Here is a 19,172-nt window from a genome sequence, read left to right as displayed (position 1 = left end):
TTATTTCCACTTTTAGACAGTTTCCTCTGTTTTCATTAACTTGGTAAGGCTGCTGAGGCAACACAGCCATGTTCCACTGCCCAGACTCAGAACTCTTCAGACCTGTCAAACTGTGGATGCAGTCTGCTGGCAAGTAGCCAGTGCAGCTGGATGTGGTAGGTGAGGAGCATTGTTACCAGAATATCAGGTTGCACAGGATGGCATGGCCTCAAGAGCTCAACTATGATCACGACTTCACCTGTGCATACCTCACCTCCCTTTTTAAGCTCCTCTTGTAAAGGAAAAAAACCCCACAATTTCTCATTTTGATGTTCTCTCATTTGTGAGGTTTAGAAATTCAGCTGTCATTACAGAACTGCACAAGGAGGAGAAGGCACTGAGATGGATGCCCAAAGCACAATTACAGCTTTTCATTTTCATGTCATGTCTGGAAAGGTATGCAATTTATTCTCCAAGGAGCTTTGTGACTACCATCTGACAATTTCAAATCCCAACAGGTTTTAAAAACACATTAAAAATTACCATTGTGATTAAAGAAGAATCACTTGATACCATTATGCTATCCTTTTACCATTAAAATCAACTTTTTATTAAAGAACTTGAAAGAGATCGGTTTAAGTGGAGACTTTCATATATAATTTGGTAATTTTGCTTAAATACCAATTTAGCAGCTGCAGGAAAACAACGGTGGGGGAAGACAAAACCCTCCCTGTATTTCAGGGCCGCATTTATGAATGGAAACCAGCAATTTAAGTATTCAGCTCCCTCTAGTGTTGCTCAGAGCAACTGAAAACGTTCAGAAAAACACTGCAGTTCAACTTCTTAATTAAGTGCAAACAGGGTATTTGGCACATTTAGCTTTTTACACTTGTGCACATTTGCATTCAGCAGAGTGCAGTACACTTCAATGCTCAGGCAGATGCCACTGTTTCCTCTGACATCCACAGGGTACATTTTTCACACAAATGCTATGTATCATTATAAATACAGGAAGGAGCATAAAAGTTTGGAGGACAAAAGCTGACTTCTTCTCCCAAAGACCTTCTCAGTCAGGCAGTAAATAAACCTTTAAGTTTGTAAGTGTATGCATATTTGATTTCTCAAAGTCTCTCTGAATTTTAAAGTTAGTGTCTTTTAAGTGTTTCTAAGAGAAATTCTAATCCAGGAATACAATGATTTTGCCCTATCCTATAGATCTATGTATTTCTTAAATCTCTTATTTGCCAGATATGGAGGGGATTTCGGGCAATGCAATTACACTGTGGCAGGAGGTTCACAAGAGTCTCAAAACACACTTATGCTTGTGCATGTTCTCAAAACCTGTATCTGAAGCTGCACAAAATTCAGTTATCTGATATACAACTTCAATAGATCAAACTGTCTTTTTTGTTCTCTCTTTTCAATACTCTCGTCACTTAATTTTTTAAAAAGAGCATCACTGAAGAGTGGGGCCTGATACACAGAGCCAAATATAAGGTAGTATTTTTTCTTAGATCACGTGATGCAATGGGCTCTGAGCCCCTTGGAGCATAGGCAACAGCTGTATCTCACTCAAGTCATTTTTCTTAACCATCTACAAGGACTGGCAAAGAATTAAAGATAATTGTTTCCTGCAGCTTTATCTATTTTTTTTTAAGTTTTAAAAAGTTCCAAGAAACCAAAGCAAGAGCCGTGCAAAGTGTCAATTTACTGATCTAGTTTATCAATTAATTTATTTACATTAAAAACACAGTGGCAAGAATTGCTAAGCAAACATGTGCCACATCTGTGACTATAGTTGGTACCAATGATTCACTCAACTTTGCACACCATCCTCTTTCAAGTTAGAGAAAATAATATGAAAACATCAGACAGTCAAAGCCATGTAATATTTAACCAAAGGACTTCAGCTCCCTAGTAAGAAAACCTAGTGATTTTATTGTACAATTTCTTGATGGGATGCCTTCCCATTATACAGATGGAAAGCTATATGCAGAATGAGCAACTACTCAGTAACTGTTCAGCCTCACTACCCATCACATGACATTCATACAGAGCATACATCACAAAATTGTATCTGAGTACAGAATTTCCAATTTCTAGCAGGATTCCAATTCTTCATCTATAAGACACTTTATGCTAACTTAAATTATATATCAAAGTCTAACTTAACTACTTCATATTAATAAAACTAATTATAAATTGCAATCTCTGCTAATGTAATAGGAATACTCCTGCACACTGACAGAAGTGATTACTGAACAGAGGAGCATAAAAATGCATCCTCTTTTGGCTGTCCTTCTGGGCATGCACCTAGCACTACTCATCTCATAGCATCATGAATTCTTACTGACTTCAACAGCGGACACATGCACTCAACATTTCAACAAGCGAGTGCTCAGTATCACAAACTAGGATCTTAGAAAATGAGAAACATCCCACAGCAACCGGTTCTGAAAAGTCTGGTGACAGTGAGTTTCTTACGATCACAGTGTCAGTGCCAGAGATACAACCAAGCATTCCAGGGAAATGATATTGATTTCATCTGAGCAGTACTCACTCCTTTACACATTATATAACCTCCAGGTATGGCAGCAAATAAGACAGAGATCTGGGGCAGCCTTCTACTACCCACTGTGCCTTTCCTGGGAGGGAAAAATGAAATATGGAAGGAGACTGAGGTGCCTACACACACCACAATTAAGTAAAGCTTGTTTGATGGCAAACAGCAGCACTTACAGAGAAGTCCAACACATCTTCTGTTCTCCTGTGTTGGACCATGAATATAAATGTAAAATAAATAAAAAGAGCAAAGAAAATTTCATGGGACATCAAAGCAACTCCATCTTCCACCCTAAGGTTTCTTTTCCCCCAAGTCAGTTTCAGTTCCCCCTGCCAAGATAAGGAGCATTCTGGCAGAAATGGAAAAGCTGATGAAAATACATTTTTCTCTAATCGTGGCCAGAGAAACTACTCATCCTCTCTGGCTAAAATTAAAATGAAACAAGGACCTCGCATGGAAGGATGCTGGCAGACTGGCTAAATCATAAGCAGTTCAGAACACAGAAAACATCACGTTTTATATGTAAGAGCAGAAAAAAGCCCACTGCTAATATAAGAAACATGTTTAAAAGCAACAGTAAAGACTTCAGATATCAACATCATACAAGTAAATCTATCACAAACTTCTCAACTTTCCAAATATTAATTAATAACAAAATGTAAGAAACACTGCACTTATTGCAGCAGAAATGGACACACATGCAGGAAATGCAAAACATCTCTACATGTGAAGAACTTCGTAAGTATAAGGACACTTTTTAATGAAGGACATAGAAGGATGGTGATTTCCTGAGGTCCCTAAAGTTGCACCAGCCCACATCATACATCTACACACCATCTAAAAGCTGCAGCTTGGCTTCAGGAAGAGCTGGGTTCCACAGCAGGTATGAGGTCAATGCTTCTGGAACTCTAGATTGTGTAACAAGCTTGCCTCACCTCAATACACTGAATGCTGACACCTGCAGCTCGAAGAGATTGTGCAGGAGGTTACAGTGGCCATCACTACCAAGGGTACAAGAGATAAAGAGGCAGACTGGTAGAAGGCAGTGCCCTCAATAAGGAAAAACAGAAGAAAGGGACAACTCCCCAAAAAATATCCAAAGTGCAGTTTTGCAACCCCCTAAAAACTACCCAACTTGCTTGGGAAGCAAGTTCATGATCTAGAAGAGTGTTTAGAGCCTAAGGACAAGATTTCAATTACTTAATTTCTGGTATATGAAGTTTTCCAGAACTAAGATTAAAACAGACATGTAAGTCTCCCTACAAAGTAAGAAAAGGTAATATGATCTGGGGGGCAACTTTTTTGCTTACCTACAGATGAATTTTCTGAAGTTCTTTATGCACTGAACATAAGAGAACATAAGGATGATTAGCTTTTTGGGTTTGACACATAACCTTTAGCAACTTTTGAGTTAGGATTGACTATTCATCACCAAAGATAATTACATCTAGAAGTAGTGCACAAGCTAGAATCACTTTGATTTACATCATTAACATAGTACTCCAGATGCAGACCTGGCTTCCAGTGTCCTGATCACTGTACTTACTTACACAAAATAAAATGGCTAAATTAATCTGAAGAATGTTCACATCGGTCGTGGAAGAAGCCAGTTTTTTAAATTCTGAATTGCTTGCCAAGTCCAGACAGGACTAGTGAGGTCAAAGACAAATTATTATGACAACCAATCATGAACACAGCTTAAATATCCTAAGACTCATTCAACATTTTTATATAAAAAGCTTACAGGAGGGTTAACAAACCATCAAGTTGATAATAAAAGCATGCAAACCCACAAAAACAGAAGAAAAAGATTAACAGATATGTGTCACATATTCTAAGTTTTACCCTTCCAATACCACTGATCCCTTAAAACAGATTCCTTTGGTTTGGTGTTTCTTTTCACATTTTAGAATGTAACAGAAGTGAGTGTCAAGACTTCAAGCATTTTAGTGTCAGACACACAGTACAAAACAGGGAGGCCAGGCCAACACTTCATCCCATTAATTGCTTTTGAAGTCTGCTTTTCTTTCTTAAATAATACTCGCAAAAAAAAAAAAAAAGGAAAAAAAGGGAACATTATCCAATGTAAACAGAACCTCAACTGATTAAAAAATCTGACAACTGAATTGTAGCTTTAAATCACTAGGACAAGTTGAACAAATGTAGATGTTTCCTTCAGAACAATATAAAAACAAAGATGGTATGACTCCAGCTCATTAAACAGATAACATATCTACGTAAGACAAACAGAAGAATATTGCCAAGTATTCAGTTACATGTCTTTACCATAAAAAGAAATCTTATGATTTACTCATAAAATGCTTTTATTTATTTAGGAAACACTCACAAATGCTAAAATTAAAGAAACTGTATTAACATTACAAAGGTTACTAGCTGTTTCCTGTTCTGCAATCTACACACTTAATTGACAACCTGGTCAAAATCTCTACAATTTATATTAAGAATATTACCTTGCGTGTAGGCAGCATCATCAGATCCCATACTCAATTTCCGTGCATCACTGATCCTATCCACATGTGCTAAAACAGGGTCAGTAAGATGCTGGATACCCTCTGGTTCAACATAGTGATCAGGAAGGTTTAGAAGGTTTGTAGGTTCAAAAGTTGGGGACACTACCCCTGGGGAAACTGCAGGGGGCTTATTTGGAGAAACAGTAATTTTAAAAGTATATTTTGTGTTAGGCTGCGTAACAACCACTCGAGGAGAGGTTGCAGTGGTGCTGTTGCCCACTGCTCGACTCTTGGGTGGATGGTGATGAATAAATGCAGGACCCATGCTTACTTGACCAGACATATTCCTAGCAGTAGTAGATACTCCAGGATTGGTCGATATGAAAAGCGTGGGCTGGCTCCGCACAAGTTGATCATCTCCTGTCGTGGCATTTGCTGAAATGTAGACCTTGGGCTGACCACGTGTGATCACTTCATCAGTATTTGGAGGACTGGCCGATATGTAAACAGTGGGTTGACTTCTACTTAATGTCTGGCTGTTGAGGGAAGAGGGAACAGTGGAGGTGCGAGGGCCAGTTGAACGCAATTTAGAAGAACTGTTTCTTTGTGGCGGTTCAAGTTTGATTTCAATTTGATTTTTGCGAGGTCCTGTGGATATATTCTGAATGTTGTATTGGCTATGAGCAGAAGATTGTGAGCTACCAGACGAATGAATCATAGGTGCTTGTGGAGTAGTAGGAGAACTGATAGGCATGTACACATGAGAAGTCTGGTGGCCTTGCTGGTTTGGCTGTGTTGAGTGTTGCGATGAGGTATGTGGCGTAGTACTGGATGTAGGAATAGTAGTCCAGGGACTTGGCTGCGAAGGCTGGTAGACTTGCTGAGGGTGCATGGGATTAAACTGAGATGCCCAGCCTGGCTGCTGCTGTGTCTGTCGAGCGGTACCACTAGGAGCTGTGATGTAAGGCCTAATATAGATAGAATTTCCCTGGGGACTGTTAAGTACAGGAGGAGGTACACCATGTATGTGCAAAGACGTTGGGGTATTGCGACCAGGCTGGATGTTTGGGGCTAAAGTTACCATAATGGGGTTGAATCTGGGTGTTTGTTGAGACAAGTTAGATACTCCTTTGCTGCCTAGGTGAAATCCAAGATGCTGCCCTGGATTAGGAGCACTAACTGTATTAGCCATCCCAAAGACATTAAATCCTTGTGGAACCTGCGCAGGTGCTGTCTGTGGCTCCTGCTGAAACAGTTCATTGTTGGACTGACTGGTTTGAAGGTGTCCATCACTAACACTGTGAGCTAGAGTCCTACTTCCATTCATTCTACTTCCTTCTCTTCCATGGTGATAGATGTTCTGTGACTGCAAATCCAAATTAAGAGATGTCATGTGATTTCGTAGTCCAGGAATCCCAGAATCATCCGAAAAACTCAGGTCTCCTTCACCATAGAGATACTTCGTGCTCTCCTGAGAGAGAACTGCACAACAGGCATCCAAATTATTGTTATTCTAAAAAAGACAGATGAAAGTTTGACATTACTGACAAAATACTGTCACAGTTATGTATGAATACATCCAATTATAAGTGAAAAATTAACAGTAGAGCATCAGATAGAAAGCTTTAGGTGGCTGGCTAGCACAGCTGCTCTACACACACAGAGGGCTTGCATGTGAAGCTCACTGCTCTGGAAACAGTGACTCAGCCAGTGGCACCAAGGGCAGAGATCTGCGTTGCCTCTGAAGCAGTGACAGGGAGATGGTGCACCTTGGCAAGTAGCTTTATATAGTATAATACACCTTGGATGAATACTTTCCCTAGTCCTTCTCAGTTTCAGAACCATCTTCAGCAGAGACCAGATCTCTGGCTTTAGGGAAGAAAATGACAGCAAGAATGGATTCACAGCATCTCCACAGTATTGACTAATAACTTAAAAACAGAAATAAAAGCACATGTTTATTTTAAATGTCTTCCTGAACATTTCAATACCAGTTATGCATTATCTCCTACTGAAAACCAAAAGTGAATCTTATGAAGAGAAGAAACATGCTGACCTAAGGAACTACATGACTTCAGAAGAAATGAAAAAATTCAGTTTATACAAATTCAGCAGGATTACTTTTTTGTAAGATAAAACTATTAATTGAAAACCCAGAGGACATTTGTGTTTTCATTTTAAACCACTGGTTGCAAAGCTTTTAAATACTTATATTTGTGCCTTTTAAAACCTGTAATAGGATGACTTAGAACAGAAACCACAGCCTAGCTAATTCTTTAAGAACATTTCAGAAGCAAACTGCTAATCTCTCTTCTCCTTTTCCACGTTTAATAATATTGTACTCTAGTCTTCCCAATTCAGTTTCCTACATAAGGACTTTCAGAAAGAGTGAACATGCATCAGTGACCTAATTTCTTCATACTGTGCTCCATCTTCCTCACCTTTCACACAGAACCTCCCAACCCCCAAGAAATAAAGGTTAATACTTTCAGCCAGAAGAGCACCTGTACAGGCCCATGTTATTAACACTATATAGGTGGCAAACCCATCCAGCACATAGAAATAGTTACTAGAGAAAAAATGCATGTGATCAAGGAAAAAATTTGCATGTGCCAAGTAGCAACATAATCAGTTAGTTAAAGAGTAACACAACCAGATAAACTGATCCATGCTACATGCTTTCTATTATGTAATTTTTGTTAAACTAGCAGACATTTCTCATTCTTCAACCATGATGAAGGTGACAGTGTTGTGCAGACATAGCAAGACTGTCTCTACCTTACAGATTTAAAAAAAAAAAAAAAAAAAGGGGAAAAAAAAACCAAAACAGAATTGGGAGCGTGATTATAAGGCTAAACTTCACCAAACCAAAAGAATGTGTTCATACCGACCAGATACAGTTCTGAATTCCTCCAAATTAAATTTTAAAAAACCATTAAAAAAAACCCCCCAAAAAACCCAACCCTCCCAAAAAAGCCCCAGCCACAAAACTTTTTAAAAATGACAGGATTTCCTAAAGGCTATCTAATAAGCCAGCTCTATGTAAGGATTGCTGCAAAAATGTATTCAGAGATATGAAAATGGATCAAATTGATATATGTATATTGGCTCTAGTTTGGAATAAGCACCAGAGGACAAAGTAATCAAAGGAAGTTAGTAGTGAAGAAAGGAAACACGCAGACAGAACAGTGGGTAAGAGAAGATAAGAACGATAGCCTGGTATTTGTTGCAAAGGAGAAAAGGGAGCCAGAAAAGGGAAAAAGATAGGATGCTACAGAAAAACAAGCTAGAAAGATCTCAAAGGCAGATTTTGCATGAAGTGAATTAAAATTATTAACAGAGAGGCCAAAAATACCAAAACAAAAAGGAACAGGCCAAACTTGCAAGGCCCTTACATTCAGCTTGAATGCATTTCTTTGGACAATTTTTTTTTCTTTTTAAAGACTGCATCCAATCAATTCCAAAATTTCAGTGACGTCAATGAGAAAATTGGAGAACTGAAAGGGGAAACTGGGGCACATGGAACCCCTGGCATCTTCTGGCTGGCAGAGGCAGAGTTTCAACCGCTTCTAGCTCTTTACAGACCAGAGAACCGGTTGATGGCAGAACTGAGCATATTCCAGCAAAACAATACCCCTCATCTTATCTCTGCCCATGTCCCAATTGAGTTTAAAATGTTGGCATCCTGAAAGAGAAAGAAAAAAAAAGAAAGAATAAGAATGTTGGAGGGAAATGAGGAAGCAAGGAGAGGACGCAGACTTGAGGAGCAGGTATAGAATGCTCCGGACACAAAAAATGGAACAACAGGGAACAATGTCCACAGACTGTGGACACTGCAGTGACTCCTTTAAATGAGGAGAATGGGAGAGCTGAATGCAGGAGAATTGTTGGGAAGAACAGAGGGATACAAAACCTTTTAGGAAAAAAATGCTGTCAGCCCAAGACTTTTAACTCCCTATATTTAGTAGTTTCCTCCTAAGTTTCCCTATCAGCTCTTTGGTGGTTTTCTGTTTCTAGTATGCTACATAGTGTCTAGGTATTTCAACAGTGGGCTATTTACCTCCAGGTACGTGCATATTCTCTTTATCCTTAAGTTTTTCATTATAAGCATATGATGCTATACACCTTTGTTTAGAAACAGCTGTAAATGATTGGCTACAAAGAATTCATGGAGGATGACTCAAGTATCTGTACATTTTCTCTGCACAATTCACAGTGATCCAAAGAAACTTTCCTTGTTATAAAAGCCTCATCAATAATACTATAAACTGAATAATTGCTTATATTCTTTCAGATTCTCATCTGGGTTATCTTATAATTCCTAGCTTAAAGTAACTTCATCTTGATATATAATGCCTTCACATAAGGTACTGTGGGGGCAAGGCATTTCTTATATCAATATGTCCTAAAGTACTTGTCTTTGACCTAAACTACACTTACTGTCTTTATTGGAAACTCCTTCCACTATGTTCAACTACAAGGTGACAGAACTCAGGATTCATACACTATTCCAGCAGCACTGAAAACATGCGAACAAGTACTCTCAAATTTCCCATCAGTCCAAGTACAAAATTCATTGGTTTGAAGAAGTCATGTTAGGCAGCAACAACCCCAAACAAACCACAACACAAACAAACAAAAACCCAAGCCAAAAAGAGTAGCAAAGCTAGAATTTGCATAATGAGAGCTCATGAAATTTCAAAGAACCACCAACATTGACAGGATTTTCTTGGTGAGTCTTTAGCTCTCAGTTCACAAAAAAGGTAGCTTTCCAGTGTGACAGTTTAATTTAAAAATACTGCACACATGGAACATTAATTACTCCAGATTGTTTTTGAAAGATCCTCTAACGAAAGCTGACTTAAAATACGTCCTCAAAATCTAAACCCTTCCCCATAAAACTGTCATGATATGGGATGTACAGTATCTTTTCTTCACAGTTATAAGGCTTTTTTATTAAAAGAAATCCACCATATTCAATGTCATAAAGACCTCTGAGTCTCTTAAAGAGACATTAGTTTTTAGATTTATCAACAATTACATTCAAAAGATGATTACTGATGCATTCACTCCATTAAGTCCACAGACCTTGCTGAACAAGCAGTTCTCATGTTTGAAGAACAAAACTATACTTTGTAGTATTAAGTCCTACAGAGCACTAACATAAAAATAGTGTACAATCCTGAGAACAAGTACAGGCAATTTATATTCTGGTTCAGTTTCCTTTTCAGCTAAATAATGAAAAAGAATGGACTGGAGAAAGCTTGAAACCTCACGAGTCCCAAACAGCATTTTGCTGTCTTACAGATCAAAATCAATTCTGTTGATGAAACACACTTTTCACAAATTCTTACTCTAGAAAGACTGGAGAGCCATGATAAAGTCTTGGCGATATGAATGTTAAATTGTCACAGACATTCTTCCCAACATTGCAAACACTTTATTTGGATGTGTGTGTGAGTCATATACATAAGTAAGTATAGAAAAATATGTATTTCATATAAAAAATACATATAAATATCAAGACAAACAATTACAACATAAAGAATATTGAATCACAACCACAGATGTCCTAGCCATAGTCCAGACACAGTTAACTTCTGGGAAGCCATAACCCATCATTTTTCCTATCACTGTATACTGATGATTAGTATGACTATCTGGATAATTCTCTTATTAACCGAAGTAAATCAAAAGTTGAATATCTTAGATTGAAAAAGAAGATCAATCAGTATGGATGCTTTGAGTCAATGGAAAGTGCAAAGCAAACATGTTTAAGCAACATAATTAAACAAGTCTACCAGCATCTGTTATCTCTAGGCATTTAGGTGTCACGATTGGGTTTTGGAGGGACAAATTATTTTGTTCTCTGAAGTAGCTAACACAATGTTACAGAACAAGAAACTGATAAAAAATATAGTATGTGTTCTGATAGTGGCAGCATTACAAACAGACAGCAGCACGTAGAAGTCAAGAATATGCAGTTTTAGCACTAATGACAGAACTAGTCAAAAATGCTTTGTAACTATCAAGCCCAACAGAAATCCATTAATTAACTACATAGACTCCAAAGGTACAGCAAAAAAATGAAGCCTATCTGGCAGCCAAAGCCCTGGGCAGATGCACACTGGTGCCTCATCCCCACTCAGGCTTAACATGGTAGAGGCAAGGCTACAAGCAGCTCATCCTGCTTGAGAGAGCATGACTTGGATGTGTGGCTGTGCTCCAGGCTTCTTGCTGCAGAGGGTACCTAAGGCCAGCAGTGCTGGCTCTGCAGGACCAGGGAGTTGGGAATGGAAAGCATCAGGGCCGACCTGCACAAAGGCAAGGGCCCACCTTTAAGTCTGATGGAAACCAGGTAGCAAAGTTGCCTCTGAACCTGCTCCAACACCCAAATAAAAATTAAAATAAAATTTTAAAATGCCACACTTTTAACATTGCCTTAAATTGCCCCTGCTGGACTCAAGTTGGCTTTGCATCCCTCCTTTTACCACAGTTAGTTTTGGCTCTTGAGATGGCCAACAGGCATGAGCATACTGATTGGTGAGACAGTAGTCTCCATGCACACACTGATTATTGATCTGGACCACCCGATTAAGCATAGAAAAAGAGAGGCCAATATAACACTTCGCTTGCTGTGCTGTATAAAGAAATTGGCTGTGTATATTTGTCTCATTTATCGAGAAAAAACAAAAAGAAAAACATCTGCTTTCAAAGGGCACACCCACACAGATAGTTTAAATTACAATGCTGCTTGCTTGTACAGCCATGAACGGAGCACTGACCTGTAACATGCATCTGGATACAACACCTTCAGGTACCTCAGGAAACTTCTGTCGCAGGTCATGTAAAACCTGAATATCAATTTGCTGGCTTCCTTGGGCCATTCGTATATTGCCTGGTCAGGATTGTTTTTCAACAGGCAGTTTTAGGCCTTAGTAAAGGGAGTACTCATCTCTTCTGTCCCAGCATTTTCTGGAAGAGAAAGGAAAGCCTTGAGACACCAAAAGCAGGCACTGCTGATGTAACAAAAAAAGAACATTCCACAAAAAACTGAAACACACATACAAAAATCCCCTTTCAATTACGCAACCTAAGTCAGTACTTTATGTTGATGTTTTCCCGTGCAATATCTCTGGCTAAGTAATTGTCCTTCACGCACTCATAACCTTGAAAATTGCCCATCTGTAGACACATCTGAGGATCAGTTTCCTTCAGTCTTTGGTTTTATAGTGATATGATAAAATATCTTAAGAAAAAAAATACTTGGTTTATCCAAGCATTAAAATTATTTGGTTTAAGAGCAGCATTTTTATTTATTTTAAACAAAACCAAATGCAAAGTAATACACATCAAATACTGGAAAACAGTGTTCATGCAGTTTTTGAATGTATCTGCATTTTTACTTTTACCATCACTGGTTTTGTTTACATTGTTTTGTTAGGGTATTGTGGATATAAGCTCAATGTCTCTAAGTTTCAGAATTTACTAGCAATTGTCTACTTCACCCAACATATTTCTGAAATTATTACTAGAAGGAAATGACACTGCAACAACTTGGGCTTCTTTAACTAATTCTGTTTCTGCTTTGAATGAAATTATGAAGAGCTATGAACAAGACTATTGCACAATCACCCAATCAATACATTCATACAAATTATCTGTCCCGACTATATATCTACAGGCTTTTACCAAGAATTTCTACCAATAAATCTTCAAAAAATGGACCTGTGTGCTAAGCAATGGAATAGCATCTTCTTCATATGAACTAATATTATAAATAAATGTGACGATATGGTTCATAAAAACCTTGACATAGTTAACTCCAACATACATTTACCTCTTAAATAAGCAAGCTTTATTCAAGCATCTCCATGAATTTTATTCACTTTCTCTGTGGCAGTAGTAGAGCAATTAAAAAAGTTACTCAGTCTATGTCTCACTGGAAGTACACCCATGTTATTTCTTCAGTGGTTTACAGTGCTAGACTAATCTGAGCAGTGAAAAGACACTACTGATCTTGCACCTTCTTTAAAGAAATTATAATGAAAAATATTGTTCAAATTAAAAAACTAAACAATTACATTGTTTATAAAAAACTGTACTGCAATACTTCTCTCATTAAACTTCAAATCTGACAAGATCACAGCAAGTCCACAAAAACAAAAGATCCTATTAACAAGAAAAGTTGTTTACCCTAGCTCAGTACCCAATGGCATTTTCCCACCCCTCTTCTACTAAGCAGTCCATAGAACTTCCTGAAAATAGTTAACTCCCTCATTTCTCCCAAGACTGCGGAAATTTTTTTCCAATTTCTGTAACCCGCATTAAAGCAAACCACTTTGCAATATGCTCTATTATTTCAGAAGAGCAAATTCTATGATCTCCATCTCAAGTTCCTTGTACAGCACCAAAATTTTGTATTTACTCTTTATTTAAATTGTATCACCAAAAAGCGCCTTCACAGCTAGCATAGCAAAAACTCCACGGAAAGAGATTAATGTATGTAGTCTTTTCAAAAAACCACAGAGAATAAATTTAAAAAACAGTATTTAAAACAAGCGCTCCACATTTTCATCCCAGTGCACCATTTCAATGCAGTATTTTGTATTCTGACTCATTTTTCAGTGTCTGAAGTCTTGATAAAACGCACAATGACCACAATTTCCATTTATTACTCTGAAAGAGCAAAGTATTATAACAATTATCTTAAAATTCAAAAGTGCTGCAGAAAAAACTCATCTGCACCTTCATGAGGCATAAAATGATTTAGGGTCATCATTCAAAGCTCATAAAGTTCAATTATTAGTTGGTAGCATGCAAAACTTGGGAGATAGCTTATTTTTATTTTTTGTACTGTACTTCTAAGTTTTGGTGGCTTAGCACCAAGCAGATGCCTGCGGGCACTATCACTTTACTAAATTTGTTGATGAATTTTTGCACATGTGCATCATTGTGTCAGCATAGCAAAATATGATATTTACTCTAAAATGGGAGGAAGTAAACAAAGAGGCTCTGCCCCCACTATCTTAATTCAGAGAAATATACTCCAATACAAAAAGAAAAAAGTTTTTTTTTTTCCTGAGTTTCAATTACAATAGGCAACTAATATGGTTTCACTGACAATTTAACAAATGAAAAATGTATCATATGAATATGATTATCATTCAAATTACTACTTCAAGAAGAAAAACCCACTAAAGAGGTCAAAGATACTAAAAGATTATTAATAAACTTAAACTAATCTTAAGGAAGACCAGAGTGATAGGTCACGAGGACTTCTGAGGTCTCTCATGAAAAGAAAACTGAAAAAGTTTCTCATGTTCTTGATGTTGCAAGAAACTACCAAAAGGAGTCAGGATCCATCTCCAGAGGCAAACTTAAAGGAACTAAAAGTTACTTTGACAGATACAAGTTCAAGGAACAAACACACAGCACTGCTGCCAGCCTTGTAACTCAGGATCATCCAGAATATTGTCAGAAATATTCTTAGAATATTGTTAGAAAGTAACATATGCAAGTGGAAAATAAAAGGCATAAATGCAAGAGTGAATAGCCAAGACTGCCAGTAATTAGACTGTAGAAGAAAATGGTACCAACAGGAGGCAAAGGAAACTGCTGCCTTCATTCAGAAATCTGGCATAAAAATAAGAGCAATACAGCATTACAGAAGTAATCAGAAAAATCTATTCAAGAAATTAATTATTGGAAGAAGGAAAATTCAACACTGGCGACTCAGAGAAATAATTCTTCCTAAAATCATTAATACGAGAGTTTAATTACAAAGAAAAACTTTTAAATACTGGAGTGCAGTACAATATAAAGTTATTCTTGTCATAATGTCCATTTATTAACCATTTCACATATTGTTTCTAGCCATTTAAAAAGAAAAAAACAAAGCAACCCCTTCAATGTGACTTTACAATGCTGAAGAGACCGAGATCCCAGTGCTCATTTATGCCAGAAATACTAAGTAACCGGAAGAATTAATTAGCTGTGTCCTTTTTCAAAGAGTATTGGCATGATCCCCAGACAACTTAAAAGGCTTGGCAATTGTATCATGATGGAGCTCCTGTTGAAGCTTTATTCTGTGAAAACTATTGAAACCAAAGTAAACAATGTGTCATCTCCCAAAGACTACTCAGAACCATGAGTATGAGACACAAAATAAACTGCCTCTCTTGTTTATGAAAATGTTCAAAGACAACTTAATGTGAAATATAATTCAGACGCCAAATACTAGGCCATTATAGTGCTGGACCAGTGCTAGCTAATAATTTTTCAAGTCTCCTTTCTTCTGACAGAGCACATGTTTAAAATATCACAGACAATTCTTCAGTGCAAAACTTAACTTAGTATCATGCTGACTTTCCACAAAACACTTACAAAACAAGTGCTCTTCAGAGTAGATTCTGCCAGAATGGATTTTATGAAAAAATTAAACCTGAGAAAAATCTAAACAAAGACGCCGACAGACTAGAATGTTATCGGCACTTCTTGTTAGTTACTAATTTTTTCCTACGGCAACATCACACACAGTCCATGCCACAATAAATATCAAAGCTAATTGTGCAGATTTTAACCTAACTGCTGTATTTAACAATTCCATTAAAGTTATGATGCACTCATTATGACTGAAGTCTCAGTTATGGTCAGCTACCATTGGGAAAACAGCCTTTGTTCGTTCAAGAGAACAGCTTTTTGCAAATATGCAGAACACTGCCACAGTAACCAGCATGCCCTTCACCTCCTCCAAACTCAAATCAATGCAGCCTTTGTATCTCCCTTGTTAGTTCAGCTACATCTAGTAAGTAAACTGCTCACACTTTTCTGTGGTTTTAATCTGATCACATCTGATCTGTGTTTTACTCACCTGATTAAAATGCTGTAAAAGTAATCTATCTAAAAGCTTATTTTAGAAATCTGGCTCCAAATATTTTTTAAGAGAGTGAATGCAGAAACAAGTGAACATTTTCTTGTAGTGTTAATGGTGCAAGTTACAGGCACTGTGCATAAAAAGACTGCTGTATGACAGGAAATCAGATGCAGCAAATTGCAATGCTAAACCAACAGCAGAAACACACAAGCAACTAAAAAGATGACTGAAAAAAACCAGAACCATCCAATCCCTCTATACTTATCTCAGGCTCCTTCATCAGGACTAAGACACATAAAGTATCTGCACTGAGTAACTCCAAAAAGTATAATTATCTTCATCCCTCCTCACTCCATGCTTTCATGAGCAATACCTTCTACCTTGCCCCATGTATATAGCTACCTTTTTTTTCTGTTATCTTATCCAAACACCTATCCAGGCACCAAGCCAACAAATATTAAGAAACTTCTATGGGCTCTTTTTTCAGCCAGACCTCAATTCTGATGTTTCACTCCAATAATTCAACTAAAGACTAACCTTAGGTCACTTTCTATTGAGGGTTTCTTTACACTGAATTGCTTAAATGACAAAGTACATCTGATATTAATATTGCTAGCAATTCTTTCAGCTTTCTTTAAAAAATATAATTTCCTCTCCAGTCTACAAGACTGGCAATCACATAAAAAAATATATGAATCTCTGTCCACAGAAGACCCCTTCTAAGCAGGATCTCCATTCCTCTGACAGTAACAAGCATTGCAATCTTATTGCCAGTTTGAACTTATTTGTGTGTTAACACTCCCCTTACAATTAAAAGCATGTTTTTGTATCCCTATTGCTTGGGGAGAAAAAAGAATATCAGACACTAAATGCCATATTGTTCTCTTGCAACCTACTTCTCCAACTCTTATATGCCAATTTCCACACCTATTTTTCCTTTTTTTCCTCACTTATAACTGCACATTCTTGTTAAATACGAGATTAGAAACTTTCACTGTATGTGTGCCTAGCAAATGGGGGGGAGGTTGGGAACTAAAGACATACCACTGCATGTAAGGCCAACTTTTCCTTAAAGAAATTAGCTCTTAGGTACATGCAGGACAGCACACTCAACTATGTCACTGACGCCTTGCAGGCAGGAAAAAAGAAAAACCCAAGAATAACAAAGCCAAAATCATATGTCTGTCTGAGAATCTACAACACACACACACAAAATTATAAATCAATCAGCAAGAAACAATGAAATTCTTTTCTCCCCATCAAGCCCTAATATACTTTTTCTGAAAGCTTACATGGAGCCAAATATCAGAGAGCCTGAACACACACTTGCTTCCTTAAAATTAAAATGTAGAGTAATTTTGTAAGGGAAAAAATACAGAAACAAGAGCATTCTACCACAGAGTCCCATTCTTATTCTTTCTGCAAAAGAGATTAAGAAGTGATGACAAAATCTAAAAGCTTACGCTAACATCGCTAATGCTTTAAATGCATATTTAAAAAAAAAAAGTGTGAGAACTGGATGATGGAAACAGGTTTATTAAATATTCCTAGTAGAATTTAATTGTTCTAATATATTACTCAGCTTTTCCATAGCTAATTCGAACCATTTCAATAGTTCTTCACCAGCATCTCTGCTTAAAGAATAGTATTATCAAATCCAGATGTTATACTTTACTCATTACCATCCATCTCTTAAATAAATAATGAATAAATTTAGTCCAGCACAGATAGTTTCCCATCTCATTCTCAACCTACTACACAGTGATACTTCCTTGTAACTGTTTGCCAGATTTCTACTCTGCACTGATCTGAATCCAAACAAGAACATGAAGGATATAAATCTGATTTCACTGCATGACCTTAAAACTGAAAAATACCCCAGAATTGCAAACAAGCATCACTAGGAGTTTTTTCCCAAGCACATTACTGAATTGGATCAAACCAAAAGACTTCTATCAAATAATTAATGATCAGCAAGGTCAGAGGAAAATGGCAAACTCTCAGTTCAAAGAAATAATCTGTTCCTATGGAAAATTTATTTTAAGTGACCATACCTGGAAGCAACCCCTACCTGGAAGAACAACATGATATTTTTTATTCCTCCAAATTCATTACAAAGAGTAATTTCCAGAAATAAAGTTTTATTTAACACATTTCATAATGTCTTTAAACTCCTGGCCGGAATAACAATGTACTTTAATGGGTCCCACAGCAAAAGTGTGCATACATGAAACATTTATAGAGGTTTAATCTGTCAGGTATTTCCTTGGAAATTATGACCAGTTACACGATTTCTTTTTCAAGGGAAATTAGTTGGGGCTGTACTTGTTTCATGTTGAGTACATTTTAAAAAAAAAAAGGGTTTTGTTTTGTTTAACTGTGGATTTTTAATTCATGCTAGTTCAGTAATGCTAATGCACACATTAAGAGACTCTATTAATGGACTGCATGTAAGTTTGGGTTGGATTTTTTTTTTTCCTCTTTCTCTTAAGAGAATTAATTAAAAACAAAGCCACCATCCTTTACTGCATGTCATTCTGTCAATTCTATCAAAGCACAGCTGACATTTTCATCTACAGCTCAGCAAAGTGTCGGTAAACCTCATACATAAGTACGTTAAAAATGAGGTTTTACAAAACACTGTAAAAATTTCCTCAGGAATATGGTTTCATTAGAAAAAAATCTATCACAACAGCTGAGCTTGACTTAAGCTACTGTTAGGAGTTTACAGTTTGAGATTTGACCTGTATTCTTTGTATGTTAGCAACAGAAATCTGGATCTGAAAGCTTTGAAATTCATAAAAATGATTTAATTCATTTTTACTGGATATGAACTAAAGGTGAGGAAAGCAAAATGCCTCTAAGACAGCTGAGAAGGCATTTTCAATTCTTCTTACACTTATTCTCCAAAGCATATCCAACTGTTTAAGAGCAACACTTCTCTTGTGCTCTCCTGTCCACACAGTTCACAAGAACCCTAAAACCTCTACATCACTACCCATTAAGTGATACTGGAAATATATGTGAAGATAAAAATCAAGATTTCTGAACTACATGTGTATCTTAAATACAGTACTTGATGAAACTCAGAATTAAAAGTCCAAGAATGTTACAAATCTATCCTTATGAACCATTTTCTTCACTTTAGAAGCAACCATATGTTTTGTACGTGTGTTGTAAAACCTGTTTCATGGCAGTTGTAGGATGTCATATGGAAATGAGAACACAAAGCTAAAATTGCATGCATAATCCAGTCAGGATATTTTTAAAAATTATGAAATTA

General features: G+C 37.0%; 1 protein-coding gene across 2 annotated transcripts in view; it reads right to left on the bottom strand.

Annotated features, from left to right (window-relative positions):
- The window catches only part of TAB2 (TGF-beta activated kinase 1 (MAP3K7) binding protein 2), a 60,056-nt gene that overhangs the window by 7,137 nt on the left and 33,747 nt on the right, over nucleotides 1-19,172 (bottom strand). Inside the window, exons 1-3 of one of the 2 annotated variants that reach the window (XM_056486278.1) lie at nucleotides 11,799-11,887; nucleotides 8,409-8,698; nucleotides 5,014-6,526 (exon numbers count right to left, since the gene is read on the bottom strand). In XM_056486278.1, the coding sequence (XP_056342253.1) occupies nucleotides 5,014-6,406 (1,393 nt within the window). In that variant the 5' untranslated portion in view covers nucleotides 6,407-6,526; nucleotides 8,409-8,698; nucleotides 11,799-11,887. Of the gene's footprint in view, nucleotides 1-5,013; nucleotides 6,527-8,408; nucleotides 8,699-11,798; nucleotides 11,989-19,172 lie in introns of those variants that run through there. The other variant, XM_056486277.1, reaches the window with a different exon arrangement.

This window comes from Oenanthe melanoleuca, chromosome 3, assembly GCF_029582105.1.
Source record: "Oenanthe melanoleuca isolate GR-GAL-2019-014 chromosome 3, OMel1.0, whole genome shotgun sequence".
Lineage (NCBI taxonomy): Eukaryota > Metazoa > Chordata > Aves > Passeriformes > Muscicapidae > Oenanthe > Oenanthe melanoleuca.
The sequence above is the reverse complement of the archived record's forward strand: the minus strand, read 5'-3'. Positions and strand labels throughout refer to the sequence as shown.